General features: G+C 44.6%; 1 protein-coding gene across 1 annotated transcript in view; it reads left to right on the plus strand.

Moving 5' to 3' along the window:
• LOC138670277 (zinc finger ZZ-type and EF-hand domain-containing protein 1-like) overlaps positions 1 to 22,383 on the plus strand; it is a 306,056-nt gene that overhangs the window by 225,141 nt on the left and 58,532 nt on the right. Inside the window, exons 30-35 of the mRNA XM_069757472.1 lie at positions 1,487 to 1,651; positions 1,852 to 1,971; positions 5,470 to 5,631; positions 13,896 to 14,025; positions 21,488 to 21,626; positions 21,752 to 21,905. Coding sequence (XP_069613573.1) covers positions 1,487 to 1,651; positions 1,852 to 1,971; positions 5,470 to 5,631; positions 13,896 to 14,025; positions 21,488 to 21,626; positions 21,752 to 21,905 — 870 coding nt within the window. The remainder of the gene's footprint in view (positions 1 to 1,486; positions 1,652 to 1,851; positions 1,972 to 5,469; positions 5,632 to 13,895; positions 14,026 to 21,487; positions 21,627 to 21,751; positions 21,906 to 22,383) is intronic.

Genomic DNA, 22,383 nt, shown 5'->3' on the forward strand with positions numbered 1-22,383 from the left:
AAAATAGGATTTTTTTTTTTCACGCCCGGGCGTTATAAACTTTCGTGAAGCACTTGGGGGATAAAAGTGCTCATGACACATCTAGATAAGTTCCTTAGGGGGTCTAGTTTCCAAAATGGGGTCATTTGTGGGGGGTTTCCACTGTTTAGGCACATCAGGGGGTCGCCAAACGCGACATGGCGTCCGATCTCAATTCCAGCCAAAGTTAGCTTGAAAAAGTCAAACGGCGCTCCTTTCCTTCTGAGCCCTGCCATGCGCCCACACAGTGGTCCCCCCCCACATATGGGGTATCAGCGTACTCAGGACAAATTGGACAACAACTTTTGGGGTCCAATTTCTCCTTTTACCCTTGAGAAAATAAAAAATTGGGGACTAAACGATCATGTTTGTGGAAAAAATAGGAATTTTTTTTTTCACGCCCGGGCGTTATAAACTTTTGTGAATAACTTGGGGGATAAAAGTGCTCATGACACATCTAGATAAGTTCCTTAGGGGGTCTAGTTTCCAAAATAGGGTCACTTGTGGGGGGTTTCCACTGTTTAGGCACATCAGGGGGTCGCCAAACGCGACATGGCGTCCGATCTCAATTCCAGCCAAATTTAGCTTGAAAAAGTCAAACGGCGCTCCTTTCCTTCTGAGCCCTGCCATGCGCCCAAAAAGTGGTTCCCCCTCACATGTGGGGTATCAGCGTACTCAGGATAAATTGGACAACAACTTTTGAGGTCCATTTTCTCTTTTTACCCTTGGGAAATTAAAAAGATTATTGCTGAAAGATCATTTTTGTGACTAAAAAGTAAAATGTTAATTTTTTCCTTCCATGTTGCTTCTGCTGCTGTGAATCACCTGAAGGGTTAATAAACTTCTTGAATGTGGTTTTGAGCACCTTGAGGGGTGCAGTTTTTAGAATGGTGTCGCTTTTGGGTATTTTCTGCCATATAGACCCTTCAAAATGACTTCAAATGTGAGGTGGTCCCTAAAAAAAATGGTTTTGTAAATTTGGTTGTAAAAATGAGAAATTGCTGGTCAAATTTTAACCCTTATAACTTCCTTGAAAAAAAAAAGTTTGTTTCAAAAATTGTGCTGATGTAAAGTAGACATGTGGGAAATGTTATTTATTAACTATATTGTGTCACATAACTCTCTGGTTTAACAGAATAAAAATTCAAAGTTGGAAAATTGTGAAATTTTCAAAATTTTCGCCAAATTTCCGTTTTTTTCACAAATAAACGCAAGTTATATCGAAGAAATTTTAGCACTATCATGAAGTACAATATGTTACAAGAAAACAATCTCAGAATCGCTAAGATCCGTTGAAGCGTTTCGGAGTTATAACCTCATAAAGGGACAGTGGTCAGAATTGTAAAAATTGGCCTGGTCATTAACGTGCAAACCACCCTTGGGGGTAAAGGGGTTAAACAGACCCTACAGAGGTTGTGTGAATGCATCCTGAAAGATCTAATTCATTCATTTTGCTTCCTTTCACCAGTGTCCTGCAGGTCCTCTCCCTCAGAAGAGCTCAGGCTGAAAGCATTCTCAAGGTGCTGAAAATAATCCAGGAGTGTCTAGAAACTCTGGGACAACCTCATTTCTTTCAGCCCCCCTGTGTGCTCTTTTTGTTGGAGCTGCTTGCTTGCCAGAATGACTTCACCAAGTAAGTAGAGCACTGTGTTACGTGATGCCTAACCAGGTTTCTGTGAAATCTGTGCCAACTATATGATTGTAGTGGGACATAGTTCTGGTAAAGATAGCCTACTGTTAAAAAGAAGGCAATGAGCATACATTTTGCTGCAGATTGAAAAAAAATGCTACAAAGGGCTGCAAAACTGACCTTGTTTCCTCTTGACTTTGAAGCTATTTTGGTCACCTGGAAGGCTGCGGAGCTGAACTTCATAGAGAAGTCCGGGAGTCGTACTACAGACTTGTCATTCTTTTAGTGAATGCTGTAAAGGGGTTTAACAGCCTTAATGACAGGTACATTTCATCCTTGATTTTGTGATTCGTGTGTTATTTACCAGTAAAAACTTACAGATGGTTTCTATTATAAGTAAAATGATGATCTTTCATTGTTCTGATCTGGTGTCCATGTTAGCCATTTCTAACAGAAGCAAGAAGAAAAAATGTTATTTGTAATTAAATTTTCAAGCCACAGATTGTGACAGACCAGGTCCTGCATCAATAAACGAGATTTTATCTTTTGTGAATCGTTTAGGTAACAGTATATGTTAGATGGATGTCAGGCACAATCACAAACTTAGGTAGAACTAGCCTTGCAGATAATGTATCTGTCGGCACCTCCTCTAAATGACAATGAAAAGTTGGGCATGTTGAAATTTAACATGCCTGATCCATTTTTCCCAAGGGAAATAAACCAGCGCTAAAGGTGTGAAGTTATGTACAGTTGTGGCCAAAAGTATTGACACCCCTGCAATTCTGTCAGATAATACTCAGTTTCTTCCTGAAAATGATTGCAAACACAAATTATTTGGTATTATTATCTTCATTTAATTTGTCTTAAATGATAAAACACAAAAAGAATTGTCCTAAAGCCAAATTGGATATAATTCCACACCAAACATAAAAAAGGGGGTGGACAAAAGTATTGGCACTGTTCGAAAAATCATGTGATGCTTCTCTAATTTGTGTAATTAACAGCACTTGTAACTTACCTGTGGCACCTAACAGGTGTTGGCAATAACTAAATCACACTTGCAGCCAGTTGACATGGATTAAAGTTGACTCAACCTCTGTCCTGTGTCCTTGTGTGTACCACATTGAGCATGGAGAAAAGAAAGAAGACCAAAGAACTGCCTGAGGACTTGAGAAACCACATTGTGAGGAAGCATGAGCAATCTCAAGGCTACAAGTCCATCTCCAAAGACCTCAATGTTCCTGTGTCTACCGTGCGCAGTGTCATCAAGAAGTTTAAAGCCCATGGCACTGTGGCTAACCTCCCTAGATGTGGACGGAAAAGAAAAATTGACAAGAGATTTCAACGCAAGATTGTGCGGATGTTGGATAAAGAACCTCGACTAACATCCAAACAAGTTCAAGCTGCCCTGCAGTCCGAGGGTACAACAGTGTCAACCCGTACTATCCATCAGTGTCTGAATGAAAAGGGACTGTATGGTAGGAGACCCAGGAAGACCCCACTTCTTACCCTGAGACATAAAAAAAGCCAGGCTGGAGTTTGCCAAAACTTACCCGAAAAAGCCTAAAACTTTTTGGAAGACAAAAGTTTAGCTTTTTGGGCAAAGGCATCAACATAGAGTTTACAGGAGAAAAAAAGAGGCATTCAAAGAAAAGAACACGGTCCCTACAGTCAAACATGGCAGAGGTTCCCTGATATTTTGGGGTTGCTTTGCTGGCTCTGGCACTGGACTGCTTGACCGTGTGCATGGCATTATGAAGTCTGAAGACTACCAACATATTTTGCAGCATAATGTAGGGCCCAGTGTGAGAAAGCTGGGTCTCCCTCAGAGGTCATGGCTCTTCCAGCAGGACAATGACCCAAAACACACTTCAAAAAGCACTAGAAAATGGTTTGAGAGAAAGCACAGGAGACTTCTAAGGTGGCCAGCAATGAGTCCAGACCTGAATCCCATAGAACACCTGTGGAGAGATCTAAAAATGGCAGTTTGGAGAAGGCACCCTTCAAATATCAGGGATCTGGAGCAGTTTGCCAAAGAAGAATGGTCTAAAATTCTAGCAGAGCATTGTAAGAAACTCATTGATGGTTACCGTAAGCGGTTGGTCGCAGTTATTTTGGCTAAAGGTTGTGCAACCAAGTATTAGGCTGAGGGTGCCAATACTTTTTGTCTTGCTCTTTTTTGGAGTTTTGTGTGAAATGATTTTTAGGTAGCATTGCTTTTTATGTTGTCTTTCTGAGACCTTTTCATTTTGCATCTGTAAATATATATCTATTACACATACATATTGTAGAATACCCGATGCGTTAATATAGGCCACGCAGTATGTAACACAGCCCACGTAGTATATAGCACAGCCCACATAGTATCTAACTCTGGCCACGTAGTATATAGCACGCAGTATAGAACACAGCCACGTAGTATATAACGCAGCCCACGCAGTATATAACGCAGCCCACGCAGTATATAACACTGGCCACGAAAAATATAGCACAGCACACGCAGTATAGAACACAGCCCACATAGTATCTAAAACTGGCCAGGTAGTATATAGCAGCCACGCGGTATCTAACACAGCCCACGTAGTATTTAGCAGTGTGGGCACCATATCCCTGTTAAAAAAAAATAATTAAAATAAAAAATAGTTATATACTCACCCAGCGGGATCCAGCGTAGATCCAGCAAACCTCTGGCGATGCGCGCGGTTGCCGCCCTCTTGCAATCCCAGGATGCATTGCGAAATTACCCAGATCACTTAGCGGTCTCGCGAGACCGCTAAGTCTTCTGGGTAATTTCGCAATGCATCACTGGGACCGGAAGCTGGCGGGAGCGCATCGTTGGACTACGGAAGGTGAGAATAGCTTGTTTGGTTTTTTTTTATTATTTTTAACATGAGATCTTTTTACTATTGATGTTGCATAGGCAGCATCAATAGTAAAAACTTGGTCACACAGGGTTAATAGCGGCGGTAACAGAGTGAGTTACCCGTGGCATAACGCGGTCCTTTACCGCTGGCATTAACCCTGTGTGAGCGGGGACTGGAGGGGAGTATGGAACGGGCGCTGACTGTGGGGAGTATGGAGCGGGCGCCGGGCACTGACTGCAGGGGAGTAGGGAGGGATTAATCGGACTGCGGGGAGTATGGAGCGGGCACTGACTGCGGGGGGTATGGAGCGGGCGCCGGGCACTGACTGCGGGGAGTATGGAGCGGGCGCCGGGCACTGACTGCGGGGAGTATGGAGCGGGCACTGACTGCGGGGAGTATGCAGCGGGCACTGACTGCAGGGAGCATGGAGCGGGCGCCGGGCACTGACTGCAGGGGAGTAGGGAGGGACTAATCGGACTGTGGCCGTCGCTGATGGGTCGCGGCAGCCATGACTGGCAGCTGGCGAGACCAATCAGCGACTTGGATTCTATGACAGACAGAGGCCGTGACCAATGAATATCCGTGACAGAAAGAAGGACAGACAGAAAGACGGAAGTGACCCATATACAGTTATATTATATATATATATATATATATATATATATATATACATACATATATATATATATATATATATATATATATATATATATATATATATATATATATATGTATGTGTATATATAGATAGGTTTTTTTTAGCTGTGAGGAATAGTTTTTGTGAATTTTATATCATTCGCACATCAGTCTCATGAATTTTATATCTGGATATCTGGCATTCCACAGGTTATCCATTTGTATCTGTTAAGTGACAGTAGCTTCTTTTATTGGTTAAAACTGATATACATGCCAATGTTCTGTTAAACTGTGATTTTATTTTTCATTTTTTTTGCTTAGATCACTTCTTCCAGCTTTATCGTGTGTGCAGACTACACTCCTACACATGTTAGACATGAGCTGGGAACCCCAAGATCTGTCGTTCTTTCAAAGTATTGATCTTCCAGAACTACTTCTGTCGATGTCTCAGGAGAACATAAGCACCCATGACAGTGTAGTGAGGTGAGAAATCTATTTTCAACCCTTATTGAAACAATTGTGCTCTTGTTGTTAAAGGGAAGGTGTCACCAGTTTTCTTGTATTTTGTTTTTTTTGTGAAATTAAGCTTAAAATAGTAATTAAAATGTATTAATGCAATGTTTGCACTGTTTGCAAATATTTCTATATTAAAAATATATATTTTTCTACAAATATACATATTTACCACTAGGGGGAGCATTTTCCGTTTTAGACCTCAAGCAGCTATAGTAAGATTTACCAGCAGCAAAATTGGAGCAGTAACTGCTGACATCACCATTTCCCTCCCCTTTTGGGTGGTCTAATATCCCTGGGGCAGAATGAAGAGCAGCATCACAGGGCAGCGCCATTTTGTGTGTGACTGCCCTGTGACCTGCTATCACCAGCAGTTACTGCATCAGAGGCACAGCTTGTTTACAGAGGAGCAGAACACAGTGGACTCAGCAGCATTTTTTGTGAATAACATTCTTGCTATCCCCCTTCCCCCACCTTAATCCCTGTCCTGTCAGCTGCCCTGCTCTCTCTCCAGGTGTCACCTCCCTCTCTGCAGGCTGTGAGTGCAGCTTACTGGAGATCACAGGGACTGTGTGTGAGGGGGAGGCAGAGATACAGCAGGAGAAGCACACAGGGCAGCGTTTGAGGAGCAGAGGATGTGTGCCTGCTTGGAGTACAGAGGATCAGTGAGGGCTTCTTCTGTCCTGCGATAGAGAGTAAAGGTACCTTCACACTGAGCAACTTAACAACGATATCGCTAGCGATATGTGACGTTGCAGCGTCCTGGATAGCAATATTGTTGTGTTTGACACGCAGCAGCGATCTGGATCCTGCTGTGACATCGTTGGTCGGAGCAGAAAGTCCAGAACTTTATTTCGTCGCTGGATCTCCCGCAGACATCGCTGAATCGGCGTGTGTGACACCGATTCAGCGATGTCTTCACTGGTAACCAGGGTAAACATCGGGTTACTAAGCGCAGGGCCGCGCTTAGTAACCCGATGTTTACCCTGGTTACCATTGTAAATGTAAAAAAAAAAAAAGTACATACTTACATTCCGGTGTCTGTCCCCCGGCCTCAGCTTCCCGCACTGACTGTGAGCGCCGGCCGGCTGTAAAGCACAGCGGTGACGTCACCGCTCTGCTTTATGGCCGGCGCTCACAGTCAGTGCGGGAAGCTGAGGCCGGGGGACAGACACAGGAATGTAAGTATGTACTGTTTGTTTTTTTTTTTTACATTTACAATGGTAACCAGGGTAAACAACGGGTTACTAAGCGCGGCCCTGCGCTTAGTAACCCGATGTTTACCCTGCTTACCAGGGGACTTCGGCATCGTTGGTCGCTGGAGAGCTGTCTGTGTGACAGCTCTCCAGCGACCACACAGCGACGAAACAGCGACGCTGCAGCGATCGGCATCGTTGCCTATATCGCTGCAGCGTCGCTTAATGTGACGGTACCTTAAGTGGAGCTCCGCAGATAGCACAGGGCTATAATAAAATGGCAGCTAGTCACACCTACAGCAGTGAGTTGTGCAGCCCACAGAGGCATGCCCAGCTCACTGCTAATGCTGCTGCAATGTTACAGATAGGGTCAGCGCCGGTCTATTATCTCCTATGTCCATGGGGTGCCGTAATCTGACACTGATAGTGCCCTGCTACTGCTGCAAAACCAAGATGTCAGCCTCCAGTGCATTCTTTAAACTCATCTAACACATGAAATCTGTTTCACATGCATTTCAAACTTGCTTATAGCAGCATGTTATGCTACATTACAGTGATTTATTAATGACCTACAAACGCGGTACCTTCCCTTTAACATCTAAATCCAAGCAGTAGAATTAATGCATTTTGTGAACTTTCCTCTAAATACTAGCCACAGTTTTATTTAAATTTTTTTGTCCATAATTCAATAGTACAAACGAATATAAGGAACTTCGTAATATTTTCTTATTAGAGGAATATGTTTTTCCCCCCCACATATTAGTGACTTATCTCTTGCACTACACAATCACTTTCAAAAACTGCTCAAATCGTTCAACAGATCTGTTTTCAGTGAGGATCACATTACATTTTCTGCTATAATCATTGATGACAAAAGAAGATGTGAAAAATCTATTCTGGGTTCATATTAACAAAAAAAAAAAACCTGCTAGAAAATGGAGAATCTAAGTTTTATATAATGGCATAATGTCAAGAAGTAGTGTTATTTTATGTACATGCATGCTTATTCTAAGAAATTCACATTTTTATGTGTAATGTATCTGTGCTCTTTGCCCAAGAAGAGTGTTTCTCCTACGCCTCATTGGGGGACACACGACCATGGGTGTTATGCTGCTGCCACTAGGAGGACACTTAAGTTAATACATAAAGAATAGCTCCTCCCCTGCAGTATACACCCTCCTGCTGGCTCCAAGTGATCCAGTTCTTGCTTAGTGTCTGTAGGAGGCACTTGGGTCTGCTTTCAGACCCCACCGTTTTTATTTTTATTCTATTTTTCCCTTAACGGAGCGAATGAGGGCGACGGATCCTTTCTAGGTTCCGATCTCCCCTGAACCATCAACAGGCGAGAACGCATAGCATCCCTCCCCGTACCCTTTCCTGCACTGTTGGATGCCAGCCCTGAGCTCACCTTACGGGCGATGGTTCCTTTGCGTTCCGATCTCCCCCCTCTATAGCAGGCGACCACATGGAGTAACCCTCCATTTACCTCTCCTGGAGCCAGGTGCATAGCCGGACATGATGTTTATGGCGTCCGTGCAGCCCCCCCCACTGCATCACCACTGTTATAGCGGATGATGGAAGGCGACAGATGCTCTCCACCCCCTCCCTGACTATGGCGACGGTGGATTGAGCACCGGCCCACCGCATCTACCGTGAGTACACCTTCGGGGCCGAGGCACTTGGGGGGGTCCTGGTCCCTGGGATTAAGGAGGTCCGCATATACCTTAAAGCCCGGGTGAGTGGGTCATGTCTGTCCGCACAAATAGCGGCACTGCAGGCTGCAACCACAAGCTTAAAAATTAGCCCCCGACTTCTCTCTCGTCCAGGCCGGAACATTGGCTCCGCCCACCGGCGGTTACCGCCGCCCACTCTCTTTGGCACTTCTCGTTCTTCGAGAAGCGCCTTCTGTTCCTGATCTCGGCGGCCATCTTTGGACACCCACAGGGCTGATGCTGCAGCGCTGCTCCAGCGTTTTGAATCACAGCTTCAGGGATTAATGATTTCTGTGGACAAATTGCGGACCTCCCTCGGGGACTCAAGACACAGGAATGGGTAAGCTGCAGAAACATAGCTTAACCCTTCGCCTGCTAGTAAGTGCTCTCCTCAAGGCTGCACTATGTCTCAATCAAAGCCTAACAAAAAGTCTGGGAAAACCCACACTGTGTTTTTTGCTGCTTGTACCACTTGTAAGGTATCTCTTCCCCGGGGTCACAATACTGCGTTATGCTCAGCTTGTGAACCGGTGTCTGCTCAGGAACCACCTGTTACTGATACCGAACCCAGTGAGCCTAGTCCCCCTGAGTGGGCTACCTCCCTTACCCGGTCTAAGGCATCCCTGGCCAAAGCATTAGACTCGTTCCAAGACCCTTCCTCTAACCAGGGCACCTTTACGGATAACGCTTCCGATGATCAGAACCCCTTGTACACTAGGGGTCGTACCTTACCAAGGAGCTCTCGCTCTTCCTGGAAAAGGACTCATGCCTTGTCCCCAGTCCATCACCGGGAATCGGGTTCTGAGCGTTCCATTTCTCGCTCCCCCTCCTTTGGGGCTATTAGAGAATCTGGCTCAGAGGACGATTCTGACACGTACCTAGATCAGGAATTTCAACACGATCAGGAGACTCTCGACTCTCTCATTGAGTCAGTAAACAAGGCCCTGAAGCTAGATGAGGAACCTTTATCTAAAATGGATCATGCTGTGTCTTTTAAGAGGACCAAGCGGGCTCACAGAGTGTTCGCCAATCATCCCGAATTTAAGGAAATCGTTGAATCTCATAGACTCCATCCAGATAAACGCTTCACAGGGCAAAAGCCCATAAAGTCAAAATATCCCTTTGCTCTAAGAAAATATTGGTCACAGTCTCCTCTGGTAGATCCTCCAGTATCGCGCCTAGCTACTAAATCTATTTTATCCTCTTCGGAGGGCGCCTCGATGAAAGACCCACACCGATCGTCAGATCGACAATATGGCTCGTTCAGCTTTTGAAGCCTCAGCAGCCGCACTCTTTTTCCATCTTTTGCTGCTACGTGGGTGGCTAAGGCTATGACCCATTGGGCTGAGGTCTTGTCTTCAGCTGTTCTGGATACCAATCTTCCCCCCGAGGTAGCAGACCTTGCTACTCAGATAGCCAGAGCTGGGGATTTTCTAGTGACCGTGTCTCTGGATGCCACTCACTGCGCTTCTCAAGCAGCAGCAAGCGCCATCACCATTCGGAGGTCCTTATTGCTCAGGGACTGGCGTGCGGATTCTGCTTCTAAAGTCATTGACTTCTTTACCATATCAGAGCGGTCGCCTTTTTGGCAAAAAACTCGATCAATTAATTTCCTACGCCACTGGAGGAAAGAGTAACTTTCTCCCACAACAGAAACTCTTTCGATACCAGCAACAGCAGGCTCGGTCCTGATTTTTCTTTTTTTTTTTTCCAACTCAAATTGGTCCTCTACTTCCACATCTTCCGGACCCGGCCGGGCACAACGTAGGGGTAGAGGTCCCCAAACCTCTTACAAACCTTCCCCTTCATGGAGCGGCAGACATAGGCAGTCAGGATCCAGGGGATCCAGACCGGGCAGATCTCCCACACGAGGACACCCTCAAAATAGGCAGCCGCCTGCTTTCCTTCTCCGACGCGTGGCTCTCAGTCGTTCAAGACGAATGGGTCTGTGACCTAGTGTCCTCCGGATACAAGATAGAGTTGTTCTTCTCTTCCACCAAATCGTTTTTTCCTGTCTTCGCCTCCCAGGGCAAAGGCATCAGTTTTTTCAAGCCATAAGCCCTCTAAAAGAAGACGGGGTTATTATCCCGGTCCCTCAAAGTGAAAGGTTTCAAGGTTTTTATTCAAACCTGTTCATTGTTCCAAAGAAGGGCGGTACAGTACGGCCCATACTGGACCTAAAACTGCTGAACAAGTTCGTCAGGGTACGACTGTTCCGAATGGAATCGCTTCGTTCTGTCATCGCCTCCATGGAAAAAGGCGAGTTCCTGGCATCTATAGACATCCAGGATGCGTACCTCCACATCCCAATTTTCCCTTCTCACCAGAGGTTCCTTCGCTTCGCAGTTCAGGAACAACACTTCCAATTCGTTGCTTTGCCTTTCGGCCTCGCCACCGCTCCCAGGGTATTTACCAACGTCATGGCGGCTGCCGTGGGTATCCTTCACACCCGAGGCGTGGTGGTGCTACCGTATCTAGACGATATCCTCATCAAAGGCCCCTCTTTCCGCGCCTGCAAGGAGGCTGTGAACATCATAATAGCTTCTCTTTCTTGCCTGGGTTGGAAGATAAACTTCAAAAAAACTTTCCCAGTACCAGCTCAGCGAATTTCCTTTCTAGGAATTATACTGGACTCGTCCCAGGGGTTGGCGCTTCTTCCCCCCGGAAAAGATCTCAGCCTTACAGCGAGAAGCTCTCTCAACCTCGCACTCACTCTCTGCGCTTCAGTATGAGAGTCCTCGGCAGGATGGTAGCAGCCTTGGAGGCGGTTCCATTTGCCCAATTACACCTCCGTCCCTTACAGCATGCCCTCCTGGCTGTTTGGGACAGGAGCCTGTTCTCCCTCGACCGTCGGTTCTTCCTTCCCCAGCGAGTCAGACAGTTTCTTAGGTGGTGGACATTACAGTACTCGCTGAATCAAGGGAAGTCTTTTCTTCCAGTACATTGGCTAGTTGTGACAACAGATGCCAGTCTGCTAGGCTGGGGAGCGGTGTTCTTACATCACACTGCTCAGGGCCGCTGGTCACTTCAGGAATCACGCCTTCCGATCAATATCTTAGAAATTCGGGCAATCAGGTTAGCTCTTCTCCAATTCCATCCCTTCCTGGCGAGTCGTCCCATCAGGATTCAGTCCGACAATGCCACTGCAGTAGCATACATCAACCAACAAGGGGGAACCTGCAGCATGGCAGCCATGAATGAGGTAGGCTATATTCTCCGTTGGGCTGAGGAAAACCGCTCAATGATTTCTGCGGTTCACGTCCCGGGAGTGGACAATTGGGAGGCAGATTTCCTCAGTCGTCAAGGCCTCGACTCCGGGGAGTGGTCTCTCCATCCGGAGATCTTCCACCAGATCTGCTGTCGTTGGGGAACTCCGGATGTGGATCTGATGGACTCACGGCTAAATTCCAAGGTTCCCGACTTCATAGCTCGGTTCCACGATCCAGCAGCCATCGGGGCAGATTCACTCGTACTCCCGTGGCATCATTTTCGGCTTCCATACATATTTCTCCCGCTCCCCTTACTACAGAGAGTCATGAAGAAGATCAGAGCGGAGGGAGTACCGGTAATCCTGATTGCGCCAGATTGGCCACGCCGGACGTGGTACGCGGAACAAGTTCAACTAGTCGCTGATGTTCCCTGGCGATTACCGAATCGTGCAGACCTGCTATCACAGGGCCCCGTTTACCACCAGAACTCCGAGGCCCTGTGTTTGATGGCATGGCCATTGAGTCCGGGTTCTAACCCAGGCAGGTTTCTCTCCGAAAGTCATCTCTACCATGATCAGCGCTAGAAAGCCTACGTCTATGCGCATTTATCATCGCACTTGGAAAACCCTCTTTTCCTGGTGCAACGACCGGGGACGTTCTCCTCTTGAATTTTCCATTCCTTCCATCCTCAAATTTTTACAAACGGGTTTGGACTTAGGTCTCACCCTTAGTTCTCTCAAGGGGCAGATTTCAGCCCTGTCCGTTCTGTTCCAACGCAGGATTGCCAACAGATTACAAGTGAAGACCTTCATTCAGGGAGTCTCCCATAGGGTGCCGTTGGACCCATGGGACCTTAATCTGGTCCTCAGAGCCTTGCAAGAAGCTCCTTTCGAACCTCTACTGGAGGTTTCCTTGTCCTTTCTTTCATGGAAGGTTGCCTTCCTGGTTGCGGTCACTTTCATTAGACGAGTCTCAGAGCTGGCGGCTTTGTCTTGTCAAGTCCCGTTCCTGAATTTTCATCAGGATAAGGTGGTTTTGAGCACATCCCTGTCCTTTTTGCCAAAAGTTGTCTCATCCTTTCATCTCAATCAGGAGATTGTCTTACCGTCTCTGTCCGGCACCAGTACATCGCATCAAGAATGCTCTCCACACACTTGATTTAGTGAGAGCTCTCAAGAGATACGTCTCGCGGACAGCGTCCTTCCGCAGGTCGGTTGCCCTGTTTGTGCTCCCGGAAGGGCCAAGGAAGGAGTTTCCCGCTTCCAACGCCACAATGGCCAAATGGATTCGTTCAGCTATTCAGGAGTCCTACCGAGTCAGAGGTCATCCTGTCCCAGCAGGGATTAAGGCCCATTCCACTTGGTCAGTGGGTGCGTCTTGGGCCTTTTGGCACCAAGCTTCGGCAGCACAAGTTTGCAGAGCTGCAACCTGGTCCAGTCTGCATACGTTTACAAAACATTACCATATTCATTCTCAGGCCTCGGCAGATGCGACCGTTGGCAGACGAATTTTGCAGGCGGCTGTGCTGCATCTGTAACCTGTGGGTACAAGGAGCAATTACAGTTGATTGTTTCCCCACCCATTGACTGCTTTAGGATGTCCCATGGTCCTGTGTCCCCCAATGAGGCGTAGGAGAAACAGATTTTTGTGTACTCACTGTAAAATCCTTTTCTCCGAGCCAATCATTGGGGGACACAGCACCTACCCTGTTAGCCTAACTGCTTTGGTTCTCTGTGTTGGTTTGGTTTCAACATAGTTCATCCTGCTTAAATGTTAAGCTCCTACTGCGTTGTTACCGAACTGGTTCACTTAGAGCCAGCAGGAGGGTGTATACTGCAGGGGAGGAGCTATTCTTTCTGTATTACTTAGTGTCCTCCTAGTGGCAGCAGCATACACCCATGGTCTTGTCTTCCCCAATGATTGGCTCGGAGAAAAGGATTTTACGGTGAGTACACAAAAATCCCTGTTTTAGAAGTGTGACTTGTATTTTCATAGTAGACTTTATGAGCAGAGCAGTTCAGAATCGGTGTATTCCCCTGACATTGCCTTGAATTATACAAGTGCCTGTGATTTTTGTTTTTGAAACTTTTTATTTAAATGTCCATTTCATGTTTTAGCCACTGGGAGGAGGAAGATGAGAGGGCAGATTACAGACAGAATCTCTTGTGGTTGGAAGAATGCAAAGATGGAATGTTTGAATTTTGGTATGAAAAGATAAGTCAAGCCGAACCCGAAGTGAGAAGAAAGGTAATCGTTTTTTTTTGCTGCTTCATACTTCAATAAAGTTACATTTGATATTATTTTTATTACATATTTAAGCAGTATATTATCAGATTTTTCATTGACAGTCTCTTCACTATTAGCAAATTTATTTTTATGTTTTAGTTATCGTGATCATTTTTTTTTTTTAAATTCGTTTATTAATTTCAGAATAGACAAACATTGCACATATTACATTTATCATTATTAAACATACCATCAGATACAAATGATTACAAACCTCATCGCATCCAAAGTTCAGAGGCAATAGACTGTGCATGTTGAATCACTAGTACCTACAAAATACCTACTATACAACTTAAACAACTTTAACCTTTAGTAATAAGTCGCCAAAAGAAAACAGATTCAAGTTTGCTCTCCAACGATGTCCCCAAACCCCATGCCCTCCCCCCCCGTGCATATATCTAATCCGCGCAGACTACAGAGTATGATGAGATGAGTTCCATCTACCCCAAATTTTTTCGAATTTACCTGGGCATCCTCTATTATGGTACAGTGTTCTTTCATATGGGATAACCGAGTTCACCAGGTCAATCCAAGCTCTGAGAGACGGGGAGGAGCTACCCATCCACCTTAATGCCAGTACCTTTCGTGCTAAGAAGAGCACTTCTCAAAGGAAGATCCCAGTATGGTGATCCCAGGTCTCTGTATCCCACACCCCAAATAGGCAAGTCAATGGTTCAAGTGGGACAGGGATTAACAATAAAGACGTTAACAATGTCGTGACTTCTTTCCAATAGTGAAGGATTACCGGGCACCTCCATATCATGTGGGTAAAATCCGCATCATGTGCGTGACACCGTAAGCAGTTTGACGTCTGAAGGCGGCCCATTTTAAAAAGTCGTGTCGGAGTCAGATAAGTCTGATATATAATATATAGCTGGGTCATCCTATTGTTAACTGAGGGAGAAACTTTAGTTGGAGATTCCAAAATATCTTCCCACTCCTCTCCCAGTGTATCGGGAAGGAGTCCCTCCCATTTCTTTTTTAAGGAGTTAATAGTGAGCCCATCTCCCACGGATAATAGATATGTGTGTAAAGAGGAAATGAGCCCCTGAGGACCCTGTGATTTGAGAATGCCTATAAGGGGTAAAGATGAAATTGCTCGACTTGCACCTGCATTTCGCATATGTGACTGGAAAGCTGACCTCAGCTGTAAATAACGGAAGAATTGAGATCTTGGGATATTGCAGGTATCCCGCAATTGCTCAAAGGACACAAAAACATCCTGGTTATACAAATTACCTACCGAGAGAACACTACATGAGATCCAGAACTCGGTAGATGGGTGGTTTAGTAATTCTGGAAAATAACTATTATACCACAGTGGCATTTCGGCTATTATATCTGTATATTTAATAACTTTTTTAATTTGTCTCCATATTAATCTCGCTTGTCGAAGCAATGGCAGCAAACGGGGAGCACTGACTTTCTCCATTTCCAAAAAACCCAGTGGACAGTCAATCCGGGCAGAATGGATTATATGGCTTTCTGAATTAGGTAGGGAGTTGCTAGGCATCCATTTGCTTATCGCCCTAGCCTGCCCGGCAAGATAATATAGATAAAAGTCTGGTAAGGCTGCCCCTCCCCCCCTTGTCGGTCTCTGTAGAGTAGATAGCTTGAGTTTGGGTCTGGTCTTCCCCCATATAAAGGACGTGGTCAGGGAGTTTAAGTTTGCAAAGAAAGATTTGGGTATTGGCACAGCACTATGTTGGAGACAATAATTAAATTTGGGGAGCAATATCATCTTAACTAAATTAATGCGACCTGCAACGGAGAGAGGGAGTTTGCTCCAAGTTATGAATTTAGATTTGGCCAGGTCCAATAGTGGATAAATATTAAGTCGTAGGTCCAGCTGACTATATTGAGACATATGTATTCCTAGATATTTGAAATTGGAGACTACAGGTAGTGACGAGAGATTTTCGAGACGGGGCATCGGCGCATGAGACAGAGGCATCAGAGCAGACTTATCCCAATTTATATAGAGACCAGAGAATTTGCTAAAATTATCTATAGTCGTTATTACTCGTGGTAGTGTTTCTTCTGTTTTATCCATAAATATGATCATATCATCAGCATATAGACCGATGGCATCCACACGATCCGCAATACTTATTTCTTTGATATCCGTGGAAGACCTTATGCGTATTGCCAAGGCTTCTATCGCGAGGGCAAAGAGGGCCGGGGACAGAGGACATCCCTGACGGGTTCCCCTATGTAAAGTAAAGGAATCAGAGATAGAATTATTCACAATTACCCGTGCCCTAGGATTCCTATATAGTGTATCTATCCCTCTAATAAATTTATCTCCAAAACCGTATTTCTGCAGACATGCGGAAAGAAAAGGCCATTCAAGGGAGTCAAACGCTTTAGCTGTGTCTAGGGATGCCAGAGCCCAGTTATTATCCAATTCTAGGGAGCTATATTGAATCACTGATTGGACCCGCCGAATATTAATAGAGGTACTTTTCCCGGGCATAAAGCCTGTTTGATCTGGGTGTATAAGATCTAATATGATTGTATTTAAAGACACAAAAGAGAATAGTAAAACCAAAAACACTCAGTTTGAAAAAATGTTGCAGTAATCCGCAAGTGCTAGTAAAAGATGTAAAAAACAGGGTATTTGGTTGATACGTTTTTTGCAAAAAATGTATACTAAGCTGCTCTACTAATCTTCACGGTATACCCTTATCAGAGCAGTCCTAACTAATGTATGCAATCCCTATCTGATGTATTTAAAAACCTGATCATCTGTATATAACCTGTGTGAACAGGGTTCAGAGAGGAAAAATCCATGTGTGCATACAGGGTAGAACAGCTTTTGTGCAGATAGCCCAAGAGTCTAGTGGCCAATATTTTAGTGAAGATTTTATAATCTACGTTCACCAATGATATGGGGCGATATGATCCACATTCCAAGGGGTCTTTTCCCTCCTTCTTAAGTACAATGATATTTGCATCATAAAATGTTTCAGGCATAATTTCTCCCTCCCATATATTCTGAAGCACCTTCAATAAGAGTGGTGCCAGGTGGTCCCGATATTTTTTATAGAACTCAACGGGAAACCCGTCAGGTCCAGGGGCCTTCCCGGTGGCCATATCCATTATAGCCTGTTCCACCTCCTCCAGAGTAAACTCGGCTTCCATAAAAGCTTGCTGGGTTGGGCTCAGTAAGGGGAATGCCATGTCTGATAGATAGTCTGTACATTCAGGGACCCCAAGACCACTACCCGATTTGTACAGTGACTTATAGTAATTACAAAAACTTTGAAGAATTTCCTCGGTGGAGGATACCAACGAACCATCGAGTGTCCGAATCTGTAGTACCGTGTTGGAGGTGTTATGCTGACGTACCAAAAAAGCTAGGAGTTTACTGGCCTGATTCCCCATTTCAAAATAAGACTGACGGGTAAAAAATAATTTACGTTTTGATTTAGTGTCTATATTTTGGGTGTATAATCTTTGGGAAGTGAGCCACTCCACCCTGTTGCCGTTAGTTTGATTGGCCACATAGGCGGCTTCCGAGTCCTTCAGCCGTCGCTCAATCTCGTCATCCTCCCCCGCCGTCACCCTCTTTATATAGGAGATTGTAGAGGACAGACATCCCCTCAAATATGCCTTTAGAGTGTCCCAGAACAGATTGAGATTCGAGGGGTCTGGGTGAGTAGAGACAAAGCAGTTTAACTGATCAACCGTTCTATCACTAGCATCTATTAGTTTCAGCCAGAAGGGATTCAATTTCCAAGGTATATTATTATTTGACTGACCGTATTTAAGTTTGAGAACAACTGGGCTGTGATCTGATATCCCCCTGTTACCATGTTCGACACTATTCACCCATAGCGCTAGGTCACTAGATCCAAATATGTAATCTATACGGGATAGAGACTGTCTAGTTGAAGAATGACAAGTATATTCCTTTATCTCAGGGTGACATGTTCTCCATAGGTCTAACCATCCGCTACCGTTCATAAATGATGCCAATTGAGAGGGAGATTGAGAAAGGGGCCCCCTTGACATCTCGCCGTCTAGTCTCAGTCTGTCTTTAAGATTATCCATGACTAAATTAAAGTCTCCCATACAGATAACACTAGCATTAGGATAATTTAGGGAGAAACCCAGTGCCATGCGGAGAACCGATATGCCAGCCGGGGGTGAGTTATAAACACATAATATCACATATTCCCGCATATTAATAAAGGCATGAACAAAAACAAAGCAACCTTCGGGATCGCGTCGTGACTCTCTAGCCTCCCACCTGACATTCCTATGTACCAACAGGGAGACCCCTCTGGAGTAACTGGTGTGAAATGCGTGAAGGGACCACTGCACCCACGGCTTTTGCGTACACTTAGCTGTGTCTCTGGTCAAATGCGTCTCCACAAGTGCTACAATATGTGGATGATACCTTTTAATTTGTGAAAATACCTTAATTTTCTTTCGAGGAGTCTTAATACCCCGGATGTTCCACGTCATACATACAATCTCAGATCCCATATCTACGTTCGGGAAAAGGCATAATATACACCACTGCCTGGGCGGGAATCAGGAACATCATACAGAGCATAAGGTTATCACTGGCGACTAATAAACATAACAAACAATTAAAACTGGTGTAAAATACCAAACCAAACAACATTTGAACAGTGGAGGGGTGTAATCCTACACTCCTATAGTTGAGTAGAATAGGGGATACCCTCACTGGAATCAGCGTCCGGTATAGTTGACAAACTCAGCACCCACATAGAGAGCTCTAGATTGTGTTGCCATCAGATAGAAAGAGCTACTCAAGAGTCCGGGGTACTAGGCCCCTTATATGACCGTAACCATTCGACCGCCTCCGCCGGGTCAGTAAAGAACAGGGAGGAGCCTTCATGAACAATACGGAGTCGAGCTGGATAAAGCATGGAGTAAATGATGTTTTTATCCCTGAGCTGCTTTTTGACTTCCATAAATCGAACTCGCTGCTTTTGAAGTTCATCGTGATCATTTTTAAAATGTTTATAATTTATGTTCAATTTCTCGGAAAATAAGTCAGCTTGACCAGATGATTTTGGGAGTATCGGTCAGCAATTTGCTGTATATTGGGGACTTCCAACTTTCCACAACAGATGTTGATAGAGGAAATGAGGATCACGCAATTTAAATGTAAATGCCCTATGCTTTAGATTTTACTTTTTTTTTTTTTAGGGAAGATAAACTGCTGACAGGTGTTTGGCAGTGACTTTCTTCCCTCTGCCCCTGTAAAACACATGAACAAACCAAGTGTTCAAGTATGGAGATGTTGGAACAGATCACCGTAGGTTGTACGAATTGACAGCATGTGTATGGCTGGTTTCACCGAAGTGAGCAGAATAGCATAGAGGCTGTCACATAGTGATGCAGAATGCTTTCCCTATCCTGATGATGAAGCATTTGTCGCACACAAACTACTTTGCTGAAAGCCAGTAGACAGATGCCAATTCAAATTTAGTCTCAAATATTTTTCCAGTAGGAGACACATTCAATTAGCTTGGCCCGAGAGCTTTGATGGCAAACTTTGGGGGCTACCTTGATGAGCAATGGGGCTATGTAATTTTATATTTTGTCCACTTTCAGGAAATTGGCCCCCTAGCTCCGTAAAGTACCTAAACTAACACATTCAGCAGGCACACATTCTCCATGGGCATGCAGGTGTTTGGAATGTAAACCAATTGACACCTTTATATCTTCTAACTGTGGCAACATTCACAATAAATTATAGTATTAATAAATATGCAAATGAAGTTTTAAGTGCTCTGGGTGTGACAGCGCACTTAAGGAGCCACTGCCTTGAGAGCTTGTTTCCCCAATTGGAAGCATACTCTTACGCTTGATTGATGGTTCACGGTGTTATTTCTTTGCCTGGTGCCTAAGGGCAGACAGACTGTGAGCAATCAGATAAGCTAAAGGGGCTGCTGGGCAGGGAAACAAGCTGTAGAGGCTCCTTAAGTGTTAAGTAATTAACCTTCGTCAGGCTGCATAATTTTACAATTTTTAACAGGCTGCAGGGGTACAATTGTACCTTCATATATATTTTATTGAAATTTGGCCAATATATTCTGAACCAAAACTGCAGAGATGTCACGAAATTTCAGCCCTCTACGGCTTTTCGAAAAAAAAGTTATTGCAATTTTAAAACGGAATAGTTACAATTGTACCTACTCAGCCAAACGAAGGTTAATTTCTTGAGTATGCAGCAGTAGATGGAAGATGTAGAGGTTTCTGGATTTACATTTTAAAGACCTGCATGCACAGGTACAGTATATACAGTGTAGATGGGAAAGGGTTTTTGTTGTTATCTGACGACAGCAGGAGATAGACGCTGAGACAGATACATAGTAACATAGTTAGTAAGGCCGAAAAAAAAGACATTTGTCCATCCAGTTCAGCCTATATTCCATCATAATAAATCCCCAGATCTACGTCCTTCTACAGAACCTAATAATTGTATGATACAATATTGTTCTGCTCCAGGAAGACATCCAGGCCTCTCTTGAACCCCTCGACTGAGTTCGCCATCACCACCTCCTCAGGCAAGCAATTCCAGATTCTCACTGCCCTAACAGTAAAGAATCCTCTTCTATGTTGGTGGAAAAACCTTCTCTCCTCCAGACGCAAAGAATGCCCCCTTGTGCCCGTCACCTTCCTTGGTATAAACAGATCCTCAGCGAGATATTTGTATTGTATTGTATTGTACAGAGTTGAATGATGTCTTTTATTACCCTGTCTGGTGGTGTTTACTTATAGAGAAGGTTTTATCACCTTGTGATTGGCATTGCCTGGACTACACTGGTCCGGCTCCGCCCCCTCCCCTGTGATAAGCAGCTCACTGTTTGTAGCCATTGTATATATAGAGCCTGGGGTTGAATCGGGGCAGCTTTCCCAGCACTGCTGCATTGTTAGATCTAAAATCTCAGTGTCAGAATTGCTGCACCCAGTAAAATGATACATGTTTGGAATAGGGGGTCTTTTTTCCTACATTGTGCTGCTCTCAGATGAGGTAGCAAAAGCATGCTGACAGATTCACTTTGAAGATCTGTCAGGTCCGATAATGGCAGGTTAATGGCATTATCGGACATGACGGGTTCCCTTTAATTCACTAGTAAATTCTGACTGCAGTGAAGACAGAATTTTATCTCACTGGGGTATCAGAAATGTGCCCCAACCTCATACCTACACCTATCCTGGGCACTGGCAGCTCCTCATAGTATAGGGGAGAGGTTTCTTGTCCCAGCACAAGATCAGTCCTGCATGTGAAGGGGGCTGGTAATTGCAGATTAGGGCACCTCTTCTTTTAATGTAAATACATTTGAAATATGATTTCCAGCTGAACACCACTCTTTTAATCTACTGTTTCAGTGATGCATGTGGTATATATGACCTCGACTTACTTTTATTGTTATAGATGCACTTGTTTATCGCGAGATACTGTGACCTGTTGAATGTTGAGATATCCTGTGATGGATGTGATAAAATTGCACCATGGCACCGGTACCGATGTTTGCAGTGTAATGATATGGATCTATGCAAAACCTGCTACCTTGGTAAGGCTTTGACTTCCAAAAACCACATAGTAACTTTGAAGAACACTTAGTATGATTAAGTTGCTGTGATCACCATCTTTGGTGTGTTACTGAAGATTTAATATTGAAATATGAACTTATTCCAGGTGGTGTAAAGCCTGAGGGCCACGAGGATCATCATGAAATGGTTAATATGGAATATGCATGTGATCATTGCCAAGGACTTATTATCGGTCCTAGAATCAACTGTGATGTCTGCGATGACTTTGATCTCTGCTACGGATGTTATGCTGCCATAAGGTACTCCGCAGGGGAATGTGGTTTTTATATTACGGTTAACATGTGTTATGGGACTTTGAGAGTTATTCATCATATAAGGAAAAGTGAGAAGATTTAATTACTAGAATAGCTTTCAGGGCCATTTATTTTTTATTTCTATGGCTGAAAGCCATGGAGAACTAGTCTTGGCTCAATAAACAGTTTTTCTGCTGTCGCTCACAATTGGCAAAATAGGACATATGTATAATATGTGCCAGATGCATCCATCAGGTCTGTAGGCGCCGCAGGTCTGTGGGCGCAGTGTCATTGGCGGTGTTCACCTCCTGATCCGAAAGTGATTATTGCTGGTCAGGTCCCGTAGAGGGACAGCTGTTTTGGTATTCTTGCTCCTTACCAATGCAGAAAAGTGTATTTGTTTGCCCAGTGAGAGGCCTTAGCCGTGGCTTAAGAAGGTACTGGAGTACTTGTGGCGACTACCAGTTTTTCCTAGGCTATAAGA

The sequence above is a fragment of the Ranitomeya imitator genome, chromosome 3 (genome assembly GCF_032444005.1).
Source record: "Ranitomeya imitator isolate aRanImi1 chromosome 3, aRanImi1.pri, whole genome shotgun sequence".
NCBI lineage: Eukaryota > Metazoa > Chordata > Amphibia > Anura > Dendrobatidae > Ranitomeya > Ranitomeya imitator.